Raw genomic sequence first — 20,386 nt, forward strand, 5'->3', positions numbered from 1 at the left:
TTTCTTCTACTTTAAGATATTACAGCCTAATATTTTATGTAGTTTGTTGCTGCCTTTGTCTATTAAGATAAGTATGTTTACTATGTTGAAACATAGGAAATTGCTGGTATTTTGCATTTGGGGAGACAAAGGTGGCAATTTCCTATGGTTCAACATAACAGGTACAGACGATTATTACAGCTATCTTAAGGGCACTTTCCCATACCTGCAGTCAGTAGTCAGAAAGCTACCGATCTAAGTACTAAGAGAATTAAGGGAGCACAACAAATGACCAGTGCCAAGGAGCGTCACAAACATGTGAAATGTTTGTTGAGTTGGCAGACACTCAGACGGCACTTCTCTTGTTGCAGACACCACTGTAAGTGCTTCACAGGGATCGGTTCATTCCATCCTCATTCCGCCCTCATAACAAGCCTGCGAAGGGGGCACTATAATGATCCTCATTTGACAGATGACAAAACTGAGGCAGAGAGGTTCAATCTTCCGCCTAAGGTCACATCACGATAAAGTGACCGAGCCAGGACTCTAACCCAAGTAGTCGGACTCCAGCCAGGGTCCTGGTTCTAAAGCACGCATGATGGTAACTGTCGAATCCGGATGCCATGCGGTCCTGGCAGAACTACTAGAGCAGCCGTCTGTCCAACAACGGCAATGTGGAAGTTGCTTATTGATGTGAATGCAAGGGAGCCGTGCCAGCTGTCTATTTAGTGCTGCATGATACATCTCCCCAACCTTAGCACCATAAAACCACAACTGTTTATCATGCTCACGAGCTCCGTGGGGTGAGGAATTAAGACCAGCCCAAGGGGATGTCTTGTCTCTTCTCTGTAATGTCTGGAACCTCAGATGGAAAAAGAAAATGGCTGGGGGCTGGACGCCTTGAAAGCTGAGCTCAGCTGAGCCTCTGGACCCAGTACCCACAGGTAGATACTCCAAACAGCTTGAGTTTCTCACAACACAGCGGCTGGATTCAGAGAGGGTGAATCCGGAAAGAAAGGTTCCAAGAGGATGAGAATGAAGCTGCAAAGGTTTTTTTAGACCTAGCCTCTGAACGGGTGCAATGGCCCCTTCTATACCCACGAGCAAGGCACCAAGGCCAGCCCTGATTCAAGGAGGGGGAATTAGGTTCCACCTTGGTGTGGGAGAGGAGGGAGTAACGCCGCAGGAGAGAAAGACAGGGTCACTGCCCTTGTGGGAACACATCTGGCATGGTGTCACAGAGACTGTTGTCACAGCAGTAGGTTCTAGAATATTTTCAGCTGGAAATTACTGAACCAGTGGCTTAAACGAGAAGAAGGATATTATCTCATGAAATGAAAGGGCCAGAGGCAGGTCCGGGCCAGAGTTATTGAGTTGCTCAGTGATGTTCCTCAAGGACCCCAGTGCTTTCCATCTTTCCTCTCTGCTGCCTTTAGCACATCCAAAGTGCCTCAGTCCGTGGCTGCAGATTGGCTGCCGCAATTCCAAGCATCAGGAGACAACGATGTCAAACAAAGAAAGAAGGAGGATATTTCTTCCTGAAAGGCTTGTTAAATGACAAAGAATAACCTCCTCCCCAAACCTCAGAGCCAACTTAGTTTCAGGTCACACTGGTCAGGTACCTGATTTGTCTGTGTTCACGCCATATCTGGAAAGGAAGCAGGAAGGGGCAACTGGGTGGCTCAGTCGGTTCCGTGTCTGCCTTCGGCTCAGGTCCTCATCTGAGGGTCCCGGGATAGAGCCCCACATAGAGCTCCCTGCTTCTCCCTCTCCCACTCTCACAATTGCTAATTGTGCAGCAGGCCCAGCGCAAATAGGCAGGCAGAGCTGTGAATAAGACCGACAACATCTCTGCCCTCATAAGGGTTACAGCCTGGCATGGAACAAAACACGTAACCGGCAATTACATAATTAAATACAAATGTGATAAATGCTCTGAAAAGAAGTATGCAATCAATGAACAATTTGCCATAATAAAAAGTATTTCTTCCCAGAGGTTTAACAAAATGAAAGGCAAGATTACAGTTATCAAATCTAAAGGAAGCACTTGGTTCTACAAACCCTAAAAGGAAATCATTGAAAACTATGCATGTTCCCATTGTGGAGTGAAGCGCCATGTCTGGCAGATAGACGTGTCCTCATCAGTAGAAAAGATCCTCCACCAAGGGTAAGAGACCATTCACTGGGAGTTACGGCAATCGCAATGAACTCGCTGGGACTATCCGACCTTCTATCCAACCGCATGCTCACCAAACAGACTTTGGATTACTTCCTCACTTACCCAGACACCAGACTGGAATTTTCCAGTCTCTGCAAATTGATACCTGTCACAATAAAGTGTTATTTTGGTCAATTTAATGTGAGTGTGAACAGTCTTAGGCCTGATCCCTTTTCAGTGACCTGAAAACTGGGCAGACAGATCTTCAAAACCAAAAACACAGACTGGGAACCCCCAGTGAGCCCCACTCTGCATTCACAGGGTGGGAAGCTGGCCTTACCAATGAGGGCACCAAAAACCCACCTTGTACATTCCTTTGATAGCAGCTATGGCATCAGCCAACTGCTGATTGTAGCATTTTCTTATGATGTCCTCATTCTGCAAACCAAAAATAAGTACAGTGAGCACCATACTGTATTTCCACATATGACTCTCACACCCTACCGAGGGACCCCATATAAAACCAAGATTCAGATCATCACAAATCTTGTGAAAAATCCAATTTGTAATCATTTCTCCTGCACTACAGCTATTAGACTGCATTCAACCTTTTTTTAAAAAGATTTGTCAGGGTACCAGGTGGTGGGTATTATAGAGGGCACGGATTGCATGGAGCACTGGGTGTGGTGCAAAAATAATGAATACTGTTATGCTGAAAATAAATAAAAAATAAATTTAAAAAAAGATTTTTGGGGGCGCCTTGGTGGCTCAGTGGGTTAAGCCTCTGCCTTTGGCTCAGGTCATGATCTCAGGGTCCTGGGATCAAGCCTTGCATCGGGCTCTCTGCTCAGTAGGAAGCCTGCTTCCCCCTCTCTCTCTGCCTGCCTTTCTGCCTGCTTGTGATCTCTCTCTCTCTCTCTGTGTCGAATAAATAAATAAAACCTTTTTAAAAAAAAAGATTTGTTTATTTATTTTTGAGAGAAAGAGCACACGAGAGAGTGCACATGTGTGAGCAGGGGGAGGGGAAGGAGAGGGAGAGAGAAACTCTCAAGCAGACTCTACACTGACCACAGAGCCCAATGCAGAACTCGATCTCGTGACCCTGAGATCATGACCTGAGCTGAAATCAAGAGCCAGCCACCCAACCGACTGAGCCAGCCAGGTGCCCTATGCTGCATTTGATTTTTACTTATACTTACCTATAGGCAATAGAGAGCTCAAATGGATAAAATAAATACAGATAATTGAGCATTTTATTTCACTTTATATATTTAAGTCTTTCCACTATCTTCCTAGAACTGCTTTTAAAAACAGTAAAACCTATTTGTAATTCATATCCTCTCCTGGCCCTTGTACCTTTTGAATGGGATATGCTCATAAAAAGAAATCTAGGGGCACCTGGGTGGCTCAGTGGGTTAAGCCTCTGCCTTCTGTTCAGGTCACAATCTCAGGGTCCTGGGATCAAGCCCAGCATGGAGTTCTCTGCTTGGCAGGGAGTCTGCTTCCTCTTCTTTCTCTGCCTGCCTCTCTACCCACCTGTGATCTCTATCTCTGTCAGATAAATAAATAAAATCTTAAGGAAAAAAAAAATCTAGAGCCCCCTAGCCATAAACCAGAGTCATTTTCTGATTAATCCTATCAGTTGACCATTGTTTTGGATAAGAATGAAAGACAGTACATCAAAAAAACCCCACAAACCTTGATTCTGATTTCAGTTCTGATTACAGCATGGACTGCAAACAGCGATTAGGTTTTAGAGTCAGACAGAATTGGATTTCAATATCATTGTGCCATTTTAATCTGCCTGACCTGAAGCAGGTTACTTAACCTTGGCATGTCAGTTTCCTTATCTGTAGATCACGGATAACTGGGTTTCATTTAAGTGTTGTTGAGGGACTTATGGAGGAAACACATTTAAAAGGCTTAGTGTGGTTCCCAGGATGGAAGGATCCATAGAAGAGGGGGAGTTTTGTTTTATAACTGAGGAAAAGCAATAGTTGTTCTTAATGCCAGACAAATATGCTAACCTGACCAAAGATTTTAGGAAATTTCTTGAAGCAGCACAGTTTTCAAGCCTTGGGCTCCTACAGAGATAATAAGCACAAATAATATCCTGTAAAACTGTGCTTAAGAGCCAGATCTTAAGCATCAAACTGTCTGGTCAGGAAAATAAACTCTGTTGTTTAACTGGTGGCTTTAAGCAAGTTAATTAAACTTCCCGGGCCTCAATTTCCTCATCTGTGAGAGAGGGATAATAATCGTACCTACTTCATGGGGTTAGTGTGAGGATTAGATTAAATTATATATAGAGTACTTACAAAGTTCCTGACACAAAGTAAAGCTACTATATGGACTAGATCTTATATGAGACACAACATATGCAAATTAAATTGCCCTCATGAGTTGCTAAATTCAAAACTGTAGTATATACCGATCTAAGCACAAGATCAACCACATATAGAACAAAGGAAATGAAAGAACGTGTACCTCTTGATAATGTTTCTCAATTGTTAGGATCCTGTCATGTAGAGCAGTGAAGAGATTAAAAGACTCTTCTTTAAGACGGTCCTCAAATTTCAACTGAAGCAATTCTTTGAGGAACCCAAAATCCACTTGAAGGGATCTAATAATCTGAAATTAGAAAAATGTACATTATTGAAGAGAGTAAGGGCACTGTGTGTGAAGGCTAGGCTGCTTGGTTTTGGGTTTAGAGAAGCAAATTCTGCCACCCTAAGACATGTTTCTTTGGCATATTGATTATTTTAGGCTGATTATTTTTAAGAAACTGCAAACACAGGTGAAGCTCCAAAACTGAGTAGAAGTGACCCTCTCATAAGAGACATTTACATTTAGAAGGGAAATCTCCACTTGTAAGGGTGCGTCCCTAGCTATACCAGCAAGAGGGGGATGACTTAAAATCTCTAGAAACTCCTATGCTGATTTAAGTCTACGTAACCGTATGCATAAACAATAAACCTTGTTTATTGCGCTCTTCTTCAGAATCTCCTATAACTGCTTCCCTCCTCCCCCAAAATCTTCTTTTGTCTTTAGTTGAAAGTAGTAATTAAGGCCATTTCAGAGAGTTACACAATTTTCCTCGGTCTCTCGCATGTATTCAGGAGGTATACATGTTACTAAGTTTTTTTCTCTTGTTAATCTGTCTCTTGTCAATTTGATTCTTAGACCAGCTAGAAGAATGTCCAAAGGTAAAGAAAAATTTTTTTCCTCCCCAACATGGAGGAATGACCTGGAATGTAGTCAGGGGCCTGCCCTGCCTTTCAAGAACACCTCTGGAATATGATGTACATTGGAGAATCCCAGTTAATCTGCTAAATTAACATATGCTAATGGAGTAAGGGAGAGAAGAAACATTCCTCCCATTTATTCTTCCCATGCAGAATAAAATATCTGAGCTAACAACAACACTTTATCATACCTCAAAATGTACAGTCCCAAGATGTGGATATTAAATCAGAATAGATAGGCAAAAATCAACATTTGTTTTGAGTTTACTTGCCAAGCACTTTAATATATAACCAGCATGTTGACTAAGAATCATTTCTGATCACCAAAACATACAATGTATTTTTGTCTTCCACCATCTATTTAAAATGTATTCACTAGGCAATCTTCCCCTGCCCTGAATGGGAACTTCAGTCAGTTCCACGACTTTTCTGCTCGTGCTTCGAATATAAAATCCTACTGTCACTCAAAACACAGCCTCAAGGTGGAATTTAGAATATTATTACCATGAGTTAAACACATTCAAAATAAGACTGGGTGATCATTGCTACTCCTTCCTCAGGCCCTATGAATATAGAATTCTTTTTTTTCCTTCTTCCTATTATTGGGGGTCCTCTGTCCTTTTAGATCATTCTACTGGACAGTGCCCAGAATGTCCCCATGATGAGGCACTTACTCTCCCTTTTCCTCTTTCATAGGCCACATGTTGTTAATGGGAAACAATCATACATTCCTCACCCCAACAACCCTGGAAATATAGAATGATACCAACTTAGCCACTTCATCTTCTTAGCTTCTTTAAGTACAGGTCAGCACCAGGCCTCTGTGTTTTCCCAAAGCAGCAAACATACTTCAGGTTCCATAAAGCCTGCCTTACTAGCTTTGAGTTGAGGAGGATTGCTTCTGGTAACTCTTATATAAAGAGCAGAGCAATAATGCTTTCTTGATCACCTCAGTAATTTTTCCTCTTCACCTCCTGACTCCTTTATTTTGATTATCCTTGATCTATTTCAAAAGCCAAGAGTCATTGATCTAACGCAACATTCCTTTTGCAAATCCTGCAAATGGAACCTAACTCAAACTCACTTTGGAATTTGAGAACTGCTGTACTGGCATCCTGGAAATAATCTCATTTTAGTATCCTGAAACTACAGCAAACATTTTATTCTGCAAATGAGGGTAATAAGACTTCCAGTGGTTAAGTGATTATCTAATCCAACATCATAGGATTAGAAATGGAAGGCCCAGGTTTGAATAGTTATGACTATTTTCTTATACCATGTGGTCAACTCATGAAGGGTACTATATTTAGAAATTATTTTTAAAAATATTTGAAAACAAGTGAAATCTTAAGGAATTCCTTAATTTCCAGGAACAGGCAGAGATGACTTTGCCTTTAGAAGACCCAGTCATGTGTGGACTGCATGTTCTGAGGAACGGAGGCAGAGAAATTCTGTGTGGTCAAACAAACTCCACTGGAAGTGAGACTCCCACAGATCACTATAAACTCTAGATAAAATATGAACAAAACACAATCATTATTCTGGAGAATAAACAGAAGCAGGAGATCCTGGAGGGGATTCAAAAGTCAGAGGAAGGAACTGATGTAGGGTGAGATACCTGCTTGGGCAGCTGAGTTGAATGACCTCACAAGGCAGCCAAACCTCAACTAGAAATCATTGGCCTTTATGGTCTGAGTAGTAAAATAATAGAGCAATCACACATACTGAAGGTAATTGTGTGGGGTTCCTAAAAAGAAAAGAACCAAAGAGAAGGAGTGAGAAATCTGTATATAAACTTAGAACAAACCTCAACGTAACCCCGAAAACACACATACACGGAAGAGACTGCAAGCAGCCCAATGAGATTTGGGCTGTCGACCAAGAAACATTTCTATTTGGAATCCAAACAAGTTTATTATGTGCTAAAACAAAGATATCAACAGTCTTTGGGGGAATATATACATAAATACCAGAAGCCAGGACATAACGTTCATAGTACCCAAGGAATAATTCAAAATACCTGATTAAAAAAAAAACAACAGGAAAATGTGATTCAGTCTCCCCAACAAAGATCTTTCAGGCCAAAACCAATATTACCCAAATGTTGGAATTATTAGGCAATGATTTTAAAGCAGCTATTTTAACTATGCAGAATAAAGTCAAGAGAGTATAAACTTATAACAAATGGGAAAAAATAGGCAGTATCAGCAGACAAATAGAAACTACAATAAGGAAAACAAGCAGAAATTCAAGAGTTGAAAACTAAAATGTCTGAAGTTAAAAATTCACTGGAGCAGTTTAATAGAAGAATAAAGATGACAGGGGCACCTGGGTGGCTCAGATGGTTAAGTGTTTGCCTTCAGCTCAGGTCATTGTCTCCAGGTCCTGGGATGGAGTCCTATGTTAGGCTCCCCACTCAGAGGGGAGTCTGCTTCTACTGCTGCCTCTCCCCACTGCTTGTGCTCTCTCCCTGTATCTCTCTCAAACAAATAAATAAAATCTTAAAAAAGAATAAAAGAATAATGATGACAAAGGGGAAGAGTGTGTGAACTTGAAGATAAATCAGTAGAACAAAAAAGAGGAAATAATTTCTAAAAATTTTAAAAGTGAACAGAAATTGGCGATATGTAAGTCCATAAACAGAGGTATTAACATGCAAGTAACTAGAGTTGCAGAAGGAGATGATAAAAAAAAGTAGGGTAGGAAAAAAAATGCTTGAAGATATAATGCCAAAAAGTTCCCAAATATGATAAAAAAAAAAAAACAAAGATTCAAGATGCTAAACAAACCTCATGCAAGATAAAGACATATGAACCACACCTAGGTACATAATAATTCAACTGTTGAAAATCAAAGATAAAAAGAAAATCTTTTTTCTTCTTAAGAATGCCTACACAAAACATAGGGCTCAAACTCACGACCTCAAGAGCAAGAGTGGCATGCTTTACTGACTGAGAAAACCAGACACCCCCAAAAGAAAATCTTGAAAGCAGTCAGGAAAGAAAACAAGTACATGCAGGGAAATAACTTTTGGAATGATTAAAGTTTTATTAGAAACCAAGGAAGTCAGAAGAGCAATGCCATAGCAAAAAGGAAAAAAAAATACTTATCAATCTAGAATCCCATATCAATGTAACATTTTAAATAAGGAAAACTATGAGAACTTATTGCCTAAATTGAGAATTGTTAAAGAATCAGACTAAAAAGAAATATTATAGGGCACCTGGGTGGCTCAGTGGGTTAAGCTGCTGCCTTCGGCTCAGGTCATGATCTCAGGGTCCTGGGATCGAGTCCCACATCGGGCTCTCTGCTCAGCAGGGGCCTGCTTCCTTCCCTTCCCCTCTCTCTGCCTGCCTCTCTGCCTACTTGTAATCTCTCTCTGTCAAATAAATAAATAAAATCTTAAAAAAAAAAAAGAAATATTATAGACTGGAAACTTAGATTTTCAGAAAAACAGGAGCATTGGAAATAGTATATATCCAGGTAAAAGACTGGTTTTTCTTCTTATTAGCGTAAGATATATAAGAATGTTTAAAGCAAACATTATAGGCTGTGTGTATAATGTATGTAAATACAATACATACAATAACCAAGGCGTAAGGCACCAGGGAGGGCAGTAAACAGATCTATACAATTTCAAGGGTGTTACATGTTATGTGAGGTTGTACAATACTAACACTAAGTAGACCATGCTCTTTGCTGAAAGAAGAATCAAGGGATCTTTAGGAAGAACGAAAATTAAACTCAAAATTAAGTAATATATACAGGAAGTAATGTTGAGAAGGAAATTAGCAAATGTGAGCAAATCAAAACAAATATTAAGTGTATAAAATAATGATATGAATAGATAACTGCAAAAAATATTAGGAAAAAAGATAGAACTGACATACTTGAGAATAATAACATATAAGATGGGGGCTGATTACAGATAAAAGTAGTAAGTTTCTTGCATTGTTTGACAGAAATTAGAAATTCTGGCTACGTCCACACACTGTAAAACCAAGTGCACATGTTCAAACTGGAGGCAACCATTAAAAGAATAAAGATAACATGATTCAGCACATATTGCATGGAGCACTGGGTGTGGTGCATAAACAGTGACTCTTAGAACACTGAAAAAAATAAAATTAATTTAAAAAGATAGATAGATAACATGATTCACTTAATTCCCAATAGAGGAGAGAATAGGAACTAAAGAAAGTTGATCAATCCAAAGAAAAGTAGGGAGGGAGAAAAAAAGAAGTATTAAAGAAGAAGGTAAGAGAAATTACAAAATAAGTTGACAAAAAAATTAAAATAGATTAGTAATCACAACTAATATTAAGAGAATAAACTAGCTATTGGAAAAGATGATAAGATTGGGTGCTTTTTAAACCTACTATCTGTAATCTGTAAAAGATATACCAAGGATGCAACACAGAAATGAGGTCAGTGTAAGGACAGGAAAGATTTATCAGGCAAACACTATGCCAAAGAATGTTGGTATAAGGATATTAGTAGAGAACAGAATGGCAAAATAAATATATTTACATACATATATATGGACATGTACACATATACACTTACATATATATATACACTCTGAACTATTTGAATGAATGCAGATTATTTTTAATTTCCCGTATCCAGGGCACAATGACAAAGACTGACCTCACACAAAGCCTCAGTATAAGTTGCAGATACCAAATAATTTGTCTCACAAAGAGTTTTCACCGATAACAAAAGACTGACTTTAAAAATCAACAACAGAACAATAACTAAAAAGCATACCTGGAAAATGTTAGAGCATTTCAATATAATATTAATCAATATTAAAAGCAATAACTAATAAAAATAACTAGTATTATGAATACTAACAAAATGCTACATTTCCAAATTTGTGGGGTGAAGGTAAAGAAGTATTTGGGGGGAAATACAAGACTGTAAATGCTTATAAAAGAAAAGAGGGGCCACAGAAATGATGCACTGTAGGCACTGGGAGCTGAGAACTCACTATCCAAACCCATGATCCATTACACTGGTTTTTCCTTACTGAGAGGACTGGGACTACATCTAACTAAATTGCTCACTACTCTAGAACTCCTTCCTGTTGAGGTGGTCAAGTGATACAGTTAGGGCCAATGATCAAAAAGCTGGGGTTTTCTATGGAAAGTTCCTGCTTTCCTACCATGGTCACCACCGCCCCCCTTACTTCTCTCATAGTCTCCTTCCTGTGTGAAATGCAGATGGCGGCTGGAAGCAGAGCAGCCATCTTGCTACTCTGAGGTCAGAAAAATGAAAGCAAAAGCCACGCACTAATAATGGAGATTTAGAAAGATAAAACAAGTCTGGCACGTAGAGGACAACAGAGAGCTATGGCCCCAACTACAGATGCCTACTTCTAAGTGACTTCGTATTTGATTAAACCAATATAGTTATATTTCCTAAAAAGAGAGCTGTATGACATCCTAGTTGATACTGAGCTCCAACACAAGGAATCAGAAAAAAGGAAAACAAATTGAAACCAAAATAGTAGACTAAGTTAAAAAATAAAGATAGGAAATTTATGAACTAGAAATAAAGATAGGAGTGAGGATTAATACATCTATATAGCATCAGTGTTCTAGGCACAGAAATAAGGAAAAGAAGCGAGGGAGAGAGGGAGCGAGGAAAGCAGGATGGGTGGAAGGGAGAAGAGAAGGAGGAAGTAAAGCAGCAGAAGGCAAGTGCACGGGAGCCATTTCTTGAAGAAGGTTCTCTAAAGCTGCCACATAATATTTCCATCTAATTCTACTGACCAGAGCTTAGCCATTTGGACATGACCAGCTGCAAGAAAATAAAGTTACAAAACTTTTCTGAAGGTATTATTAGAAAAGGCAACAAACTGGCAAGTATGTAAGAAAAGAGACGCTTCCAGAAGTTACGGGTCGGGGTGTAAATTGGTACCATCGCTGCACAGAGCAATTTGGCAATATCCCTCAAAATGACTAATGCATACATCCTCTGACTCAGAAATTCCACTTCTAAGTTTATGCCACAGACTGGATGGCCTCTGAGTATGTACAGAATTCTTTATCACAGTAGAAGATTTGAAACAACCAAAATGCCTATTAATAGGGAGAGAGCTAAATAAATGAAGCACATTTTATTACAGGATATACTTGTGAAAATGACAAGGAAACTACCAATACGGACTGATATTCAGGTTGCACTGTTCAGTGAAGAAACAGAAACAAAGTACACAGGAGTATTTATAGGAGTATGCTATCCCATGTGACAGTTTTATTGATTAGGGGTTTTAATAACTCTTGATATCTGAGATATATGAAATGTTCTATTTCTTTACAGCCAAAAAAAATCCAAAGGAAATATGGTAGGAAGTCAAGATTTGACAAAGCTGTATGCTGGGCAACACAGTGACTCACGATGTGACTCTCCACATTTTTCTACCATCCAAAAATATTTCATAATTTCTAAAGTACCGTAAATAGAAAATGTTCGCAGATATCAAAAAATTCCCAAGAGAGTAACAACATACTTCACTAAACCAGTTAATACATATAAGCATGATATAAATATAAGCAGTAGTTGATGCAAATTATTTTTAAAAAACATGACTGTCATCCAATTCAGCTTGTGAATTTAAAAATTTTTAGTCATTTCAGTTCTGTGAAGGAAAGAGACATCAAGGCAAACAATACCCAAAATAATCTCAGAAGTTTGAAAATAAATTCAGATTTACCCGTATTAGCTTTTCTGTAGATGAGCTCAGCTCTTTTAAGGGCAGAATTTCGCTGGTATCTGTCTGCGTAGCATGGTCTGTGCAGAAAAAGCCAACCTTCAAATCATCTGAAATAGTAAGTCTGGGGAAAAAAATGGAGAGTAAAAGTGCTTTAAAGAATAGCCATTTCCTTTAAAATATGTGTTATTGCACATATTTTTGTGTAAATTATATTCTATTTAAAGATTCAAAGGGACTGGTAAAGTGAGGAAAGCTCGAATTGGCTGCTTATGATTTGGGGTTTTCCCTGCCGATTCCCTGCCCTGGGGCATACTGCTCTGAAACTCATCTTATTTCCATTTTCTGAGATATGATCAATTTGTGCCTCCTTTTAATATCTTTCTACTGTTTTACCTGGGCTACTGCTCAGAGCCATTATAGGTTATGCATGGGCATATCAAGAAAAATACTTTCAGGTAGTGGTTCTCAAAGTGTGGCCTGAGGACCCCCTGGGGTTCCAGGATCCTCCTCCGGGGAACCCACAAGGTCAAAATTATTTTCATAATGGTATTAATATTTTATCTGCCTTTTCTACTGTCATGCTCTCACAAACGTTCAGGGCAGTTTTCTAGGAGCAACAGGTTACGACATGAATGTAGAAGCAGATATGAGAATTCAGCTATCAGGCTTTAAGTCAGGTGTCATAAAGATGTACAAACATATAAAGCAATGACACTATACTCATTAGAGTTTTTGTTTTGAAAAATATACTTCACTTTCTTTTAAATGTTATTTACATTCACATAGAATTGGTTTACCATCTCTCTCTCTCTCTCAAACAAATAAAATCTTAAAAAAATAAAAAAGAATTAGCAGATTTTCAGTGCAGGCTCCGAAGACAGAGTGTGCTTCTGTCTTCCCTTGTCTGCTGGCCAGCTGGACCAGACCCTGATGAGGGCACCCCATGCCACCCTTTCTCTCCTTTTTATTTGCTGGCAGAGTCTCAGGTTTATGTCCCACAGAATTCAGGGCAGGGTCATCCTATTCCAAGTGCCAAGAGTAACTCTTGTCTGGTCTCAGTCCACCACAAAGATCCCACTCTTCTGGGTAGATTGTTTCAGCGGTGGGTATGGAACTTGGTTCTGCCAAGAATGGCATGAGAAAAGATCTTTTGGGGGATTTGGGGTAAAGCTTTTCATGCTTCTACACAGGGGCACTGGAGGAGAGTTTTCCTCTGTGACTCTGAACATTGCCATGTGCGGAGGTGATGCCAAGAAGTGCCACAGCCATCTGGTGACCACAAGTGGGGCCAGCCAAAGGGCAAAGCCAGTACATAGATGATGAGCTTTAAAACAAAAAAATACAGAAATAATTTTGACAAACAACTTTGTTTAGCTATTGACTCAACTAGCTCTACAACCTGTCATACTTCTGGCCTTCCTACAATGTCATATAATAAATGCACCAACGTGAGAGCTTCTGTCAATCAGAGCTAAAAGCATGCCGATCGATACCCTAGCTATGAGACATTATGTAAATTATGTAACCTCTCTGTGCCTTAGTTTCCTCTTGTGAAAAACAAGAGTCCCTATTTCATAGATATTGTCAGGATTGTTGTGTTGATATCTAGAAGTACTTGGAATGATGCATGTCACATAGTAAGCCCTCAAGAAATGCTAACTTTTGTCGGTGCTGCGGAGGCAGTTGTCCATTTCAACAACTGTGTTCTGAAGTATCATCATTTTTTCATCATGTTTGTAAAAAACTATTGAAGTATAGTCATATTCAACCAAGAGTGACTAAGTTTATAACACTTAATATAATGATTTTCAATTAACCTCACTCAGTTGTCAACTAATCTTCTATACACTCATCAATATCATCCTGATAACAGATCTTAACAGATCTCATCAGTAATGTTATCCAGATGGGCAGGGAACAGCAGTAACATTGTATATCTCAGTTTCAACTAATATTTCTGGTGCTTTTCCACAGAAAATTCTATTTTAGATTTGCTCTAATTTCATTTTAGGAGCCTACATTTTTTTTTTTTTCTCACTATCAGAGTACTGTTGGAAGAGGCAATCTCCTTGGACCCGGAGTGGCCCTGCACATTCTTTCTGCATATGCCAAGAATGCAAAATCCTGACCAGTCTTTACACAGGCCATTCTCAGAATTGTGTTTGCATTGAGCAACCTTAAAGGATGAGGTAATGCCTTTCTACTGCCAAGAAGCAGGCTGGTACTCTTTACTATGAAAGTGGGGAGCTCAGGGATCCCTTCCTTTAATGCAACACACTGTGTGTATACGTATCCATGACAGGTCTTTGGTGTCACCCTCATGGCACTGAGGAGTATGGCAAATCAACACAAATGAATACGAAGGTCTGGATACTGTTTTCGTGATGATGATAAAGTCTTGTTTTTGACCCAGGAGTCTTGGGTCTTCTGCTAATGGCCATGAGTCAAGCAAACTTGTTAGCTTACATGCAGGGTAAGATCTCACACTACAGAGTCTTGACCCACAAAGTCCTCTCAATAAAATTGTATTGAATTTTTCATTTTAATTTTTTTAAAAGTTTTTTACTTATTTAAGTGATCTCAACACCCAATATGGGGCTCATACTCACAACCCCAAGATCAAGAGCTGCTAGCTCTTCTAAGCCAGCCAGGCACCCCCATATTGAATGTTTTTAAGACTAAGATATAGTAATTAGTAGAGAGATCATCAACATTTAAAGCTTTGTCCATATAAGATTTGTAACCATTTTCAAAAATCATGTGTGAAAACTACCACTAAATTATAATTATGATGTTAAAAATAAGTATGATAATAGACTACCCTATAGAAATGGATGAATCATATGATCAGTTCTGATAAAAGTTTTAAAACATATGTTTTAAAGCAGTTTATAAGAAATAAGAGAAAACCAATTTGTAAGTGGTGATTACATAAAATTTCAAGGAAAATGTTTTTGATACTTTCAAAGGACGACAACTATTCTTTCTTTCTTTCTTTCTTTCTTTCTTTCTTTCTTTCTTTCTTTCTTTCTTTCTTTCTTTGACAGACAGAGATCACAAGTAGGAAGAGAGGCAGGCAGAGAGAGAGGGGGAAGCAGGCTCCCCGCCTGACACAGGGCTCTATCCCAGGACCCTAGGATCATGACTCGAGCCAAAGGCAGAGGCTTTAACCCACTGAGCCACCCAGGCGCCTAGGACGACAACTATTATTGATAACAAATTGTGCATGTCGCAGGTTTTTTTCCTAGAACACGTTTTACAGAAATTCTTTTTACATGTTTGGAAATCTTTTAAAACACAAAATAAAAATAAAAATCATTATATTTTCAAACAAGTATCCCACAAAATATAGACAATAAACATTTCCTAAAATTACTACAAGCCTCCAAATTTTTGTCTTTTTAATCTGTCATTCCCATGGTCCCTAAAGGTATCTTACTAACACTCAGGATGTTTTACTATCCTGCTATAAAGACTTTGATAGCCTTCCCTGTCCAAGACAACTAAATTCAGTCTGCTTATTCTAACCTCCAAAATATGGGTGCAAACTACTTGTCTGAGCTTCATGCATATAACAAAGAATAACTGAGTATCTAACGTTTACCAGGCACTGTTTCTGGCACCAAAGATAACAGGAGTGGACAAGTCCAAATTTTTGTTCTCACGGAACTTACATTCTAAAGGGAGAGACAACCAGTAAGCAAGTAAACAAAAATACGTTATATATTCTGAAGCAGTGGTAAACTCCCCTCTCATTACATATGCCTGATGTACCATACTCACCTATTAAATATTTTCAAAATATATCTACAGCTGGGCAGTACCCTCAACCTAAGATATAGTCTCCCTATGGTTCCACTTATTAAAGTCACATGTAGGCACTTTCTTTTCCATCTTCCTATTCCGTCCTTGCTCTTCCCTTGCCAGAGTGGAGAAATCAACATGAGGGTCAATGACATGAGTGAATTTCTCCATGGTGAGAAAGGTTGGGAGCTATGAAGAGGAAAAGGCCAATGGGGCTAGTAGCCAAGAATGTTGTAGGGTAGTGTCACAAACAGGAGCAGTCGCACAGAGCTAGCATGACTGGGAGATGGGGTATATAAATGTAATAAATGTAAAAAAAAAAAATGAGGAAAATAGAGCATCCGCATTTGAATCACCAGTGAGGTGACTCATTAAAGTGGGAGTCATCAATGACAGGTAAGGCTGGTCAGTGGAATTTTGATTAAGAAAAGGAAACTTTTACAAGAAATTAAAAATAGGATACTTTATGTACTTGCAATCCCATTTCTGAGTATATATTCAAAGGAAATTAAGTCATTATCTCAATATTTACAACCCCAGATTCATTGAAACATTATTCAAAATAACCAAGGCAGGGGCACCTAGGTGGCTCAGTGGATTAAAGCCTCTGCCTTTGGCTCAGGTCATGATCCCAGGGTCCTGGGATCGAGTTCCGCATTGGGCTCACTGCTCAGCAGGGACCCTGGTTCCCCCTCTCGACCTGCCTCTCTGTCTACTTGTGATCTGTGTCAAATAAATAAATAAAATCCTTAAAAAAATAGCCAAGGCATGGAAATAACCCAAGTGCTCATTAATGGATAAATGGGTAAAGAAAATGTAATGTTTGTATACAATGGAATATTCTTCCACCTTAAAAAAGGGAAGGAAATCCTGCCATTTGTGACGACATAGATGAACACCGAGGGCATTATACTGAGTAAAATAAGTTAGACAGAGGAAAACAAATATTTTATTGTCTCATTTATATAGGGAGTCTAAAAAACCCAAACTCACAAAAACAGAGGATTGGTGGTTGCAGAGGCTGAGAAGTGGGGAAATGGGGAGGTGTTGGTCAAAGGGTTGTGTGCGCTACTTCAACCCATTTTCCAAGTCATAGGTAAGGCTGCCCATTTTTCTGGGAGCCTTGAATAAAAGAAATCTAGACTGTAGTACAAGCTGTTCTTCCACTGGGGCATTGTGATCCAGCAGATAATGGCACTATTTGTCTATGACAAATAGAGGAATTATCTGCGATCTTCTGGCAAGCACCACTAAGAAAAACATAGCAGAGACGTCTAGGATTTTCGAGCAGATCTTCTGCCTTCTTGTATAGATCACTATCATCCTTTTGAGAAACAGTCCTGGCTTGCTATTGAGCCTGGAAAAGATTGAATGCCTAAACATGAGTCATCAGGCCTGATTTCCCATGATAAATTGGGTTTTATCTGACCCACCAAACCATAAAATTGGGCATGAGCAGATTTAGTCTCATAAGATGGAACTGACATCAGAGACCAGGCTCAAGCAGAGGGAAAGACATTTCCAGGAGCCCTTAGCCCCTGCTCCATTGCCTCTTCCCCCTGAATCCACAGGTACAGCCTCATGGGAAGTTTCTGTCTGATCAGTTGACTGAGAAAGGAAAGACTCAGGCTTGGTTAACAGAAGGTGCTGCCGTCCGAAGGGGGATACCTATATTCCCACAGCCCCGCTCAGAGGTGACCTTGAAGGACAGCCGTGAAGGAAAACCCTTCCTCTGAAGAGAATTAAAGTAGTACATTCACCTGTTTACTTTTCTGAATGAGAGCTCGCCAGAATTGTGTCTCTGTATTAATTTATGCCTGTTGCTAAAATTTTAAGTGGATCATGGCCAGGAACTTGGAAGGAAGGAGACTGAGAGATTGGTGACAAGAAAGTCCGGGGAAGAGTTCTGCGGGGCACAGGTTAGGGGCGCCTGGGTGGCTCTGTTGAAGCGTCTAACTCGAGTTTTGGCTCAGGTCAAGATCTCAGGGTCTTGAGATTAAGCCCCACATCGGGCTCTGGTGCTCAGTGCAGAGTCGGCTTGAGAGTCTCTCTCTCCCTTTGCCCCTCCCCCCACTCATGCTCTCTAAATAAATAAATAAAGTTTTTTAAAAAGCAAAAGAACGGGCACAGGCTATAAAGATACTTGTGCTCCATTTGGATACTCACCAAAGGGCATCCATCACAGAGAAAGTGTTCAGTGATGAAGCAGGTGAAATGACATACTCTGGATAGCAGTTAGTTTCTGCAACCATCCCAGGGCTCGCTCAATGGCCCTTGAACGAAATGGCAATGGTGGTAGGGATGGAGTTCAACAACGCAGACGTCACCTTACCGAGTCTGGCCTGGCTGAGGCAAGCACTGAATGCCTCATCAGCCAACAAGAAAGAGCAGCAGTGAGTCCCTAATGTGCCAGTATTAACCAGTGGGGATAGCCAGCCACTTGGTGGCTGCCTGATAACACTGACCCTCTGCCATCAGCCTCCCCGGGGTAGACGTAAGTATTCTACACCGATGTCTACATATGGATATGTCTAGCGATATGGATTTGTATTCCCCAACCACAATGCATCTTCCAGAATCACCATCCATTGCAAAATGCCTTACCCACCATCATGACTTCGTGCACATCTTCACTTCTGATAAAAGTGCTCATTTCATAGCAAAAGAAGTGCAGCAATGGGCTCATGCCCTTGGAAATGATGAGTCTTATCACATATCCCATCACCCAGTACGGCCTGGCCCCTCAAAGCTTACTGAGGATTTGATTATGGCAGTTGTGAGACAGATCCATGAAAAGATGTGTTTCTGTCTTACAGGATGCAGTCTATGCTTTGAATCAGTATGGGCTGCTGCCTCTCCCATAGCTACAGGTCCGTCCAGGAGCCCAGAGACAGAAGTAGAGGTGGCTCCTCTCTCTTTCTTATACCTAATAACCAGCTCCCAGGAGTATTGCTTCCTGTCCCAGCAACTTTATGATCTGCTGGCTTGGAGGTCTTAGTTCTCAGGGGAAGAATGTTTTCATCCAGAAATACAATAGCTCCATTGAATTCGATGAGATTTAATTGAACTGATAGCTCACCACCCGGTGGTCCTTTGGTCATTGAACCAGAAGGCAGAGAATGGGGTCTGGCTGAAGTGATCAATTCTGAGTATGAAGAGTATACAACGGAGTCAGTGAACACTATGTCTGGAACCCAGCGGATTCTCTGGGGTGCTTCTTTGCATTTCCATACTTGTCATAAGCACACTGTGGAGAAGCACACATGAGTTGTGTGTTTCCACCATGTCAGCTTTATTCAATCATAAAGCAAAGTTAAGTCACAATTTTTTTTAAAGATTTTATTTATTTATTTGACAGAGAGAGAGATCACAAGTAGGCAGAGAGGCAGGCAGAGAGAGAGGGAGAAGCAGTCTCCCTGCTGAGCAGAGAGCCCGATGCGGGGCTTGATCCCAGGACTCTGGGATCATGACTTGAGCCGAAGGCAGAGGCTTAACCCACTGAGCCACCCCATACCCCTAAATCACAATTATAAAGCAGGTTCAGGATTCTAGACTCAATGACATTTCATCCTGTGATTAAACTTGGCTGCCTGCAGAGCACACAAAGCAGGACAGAAGACAAGTCACACGACAAACAGGATCAGAAAGGCATAGGAAATTAAGGACCCAAACATGAAGTCAGTCTATGGGCGCACAGTTGAGTTGACGCCCGGGTCTGGTCCGGGTCAGCCCCTGGCACTCACTGCCTCTGATGTTCAAGCAGGGAAGGTTCTCGGTGCTGTCTGGAGATCCATCGGGCACAGCCTTCGGTGGCAGTTACCTTTTTTAAGTGGTCGGACACAGAGGGGCCTGAAGAGTCCCAAGGTGTTCTGGCAGAATCCTTCCCTGCCTAAAGGGACTGAATTGGGTGTGGGTCTCCGCAGGCCTCTGGCGTCAGCTGACGTGGGTCTTGGCGCTGTCTCCCAGCTGCACTACTTTGTCTGCGTCATTGTTTGACAGAGGCCTGCCTGACATGAGAGACTCCATTTTGCTCTCTACATTGCCACTGGGGAGCAGAATTTGCCACCCTCAAATACACCTCTTTGGCAGAAGGACTGTCTTGAGGTAGGTGTTTCAAAGGACCAGCAGGCATAGGAGAAGCTCTAAAAACACAGTAGAAGTCGCCCTTTTGTAAGGGACACGTACATTTATAAGGGGTATCTCCATGTGTAAGCCTGTCTCCCCCGCTGAACCAGGAAGAGAGGACCACTCCATCTCCAGAAACTGAACAAGGACTTCAATGTGCATAACAAGAGCGCCCACCTTTTCCTGGGCTTTGCTGACAACCTCCCAAAATGGCTCCCCCCTCATCCTCCAACACTGTCTTTGCCTTTAGGTGGAGATGATATTAAAAGTGGTAGCTTGGGCCATTTCAGGGAGTTACTAAATATTCCTAGGTATCTTGCATGTATACAGGAGGTATATATGTTATTAAACTTC

The 20,386-nt window shown here is 40.5% G+C and overlaps 1 protein-coding gene across 3 annotated transcripts in view; it reads right to left on the minus strand.

Moving 5' to 3' along the window:
- LOC309870057 (uncharacterized protein C10orf67, mitochondrial) overlaps positions 1 to 20,386 on the minus strand; it is a 153,369-nt gene that overhangs the window by 126,826 nt on the left and 6,157 nt on the right. For 2 of the 3 annotated variants that reach the window (XM_082742132.1, XM_082742131.1), the window contains exons 2-3: positions 4,625 to 4,768; positions 2,501 to 2,575 (exon numbers count right to left, since the gene is read on the minus strand). In XM_082742132.1, coding sequence (XP_082598258.1) covers positions 2,501 to 2,575; positions 4,625 to 4,768 — 219 coding nt within the window. Of the gene's footprint in view, positions 1 to 2,500; positions 2,576 to 4,624; positions 4,769 to 12,103; positions 12,225 to 20,386 lie in introns of all 3 variants that reach the window. The other variant, XM_082742133.1, reaches the window with a different exon arrangement.

This window comes from Mustela nivalis, assembly GCF_964662115.1.
Source record: "Mustela nivalis genome assembly, chromosome: 7".
Classification (NCBI taxonomy): Eukaryota; Metazoa; Chordata; class Mammalia; order Carnivora; family Mustelidae; genus Mustela; species Mustela nivalis.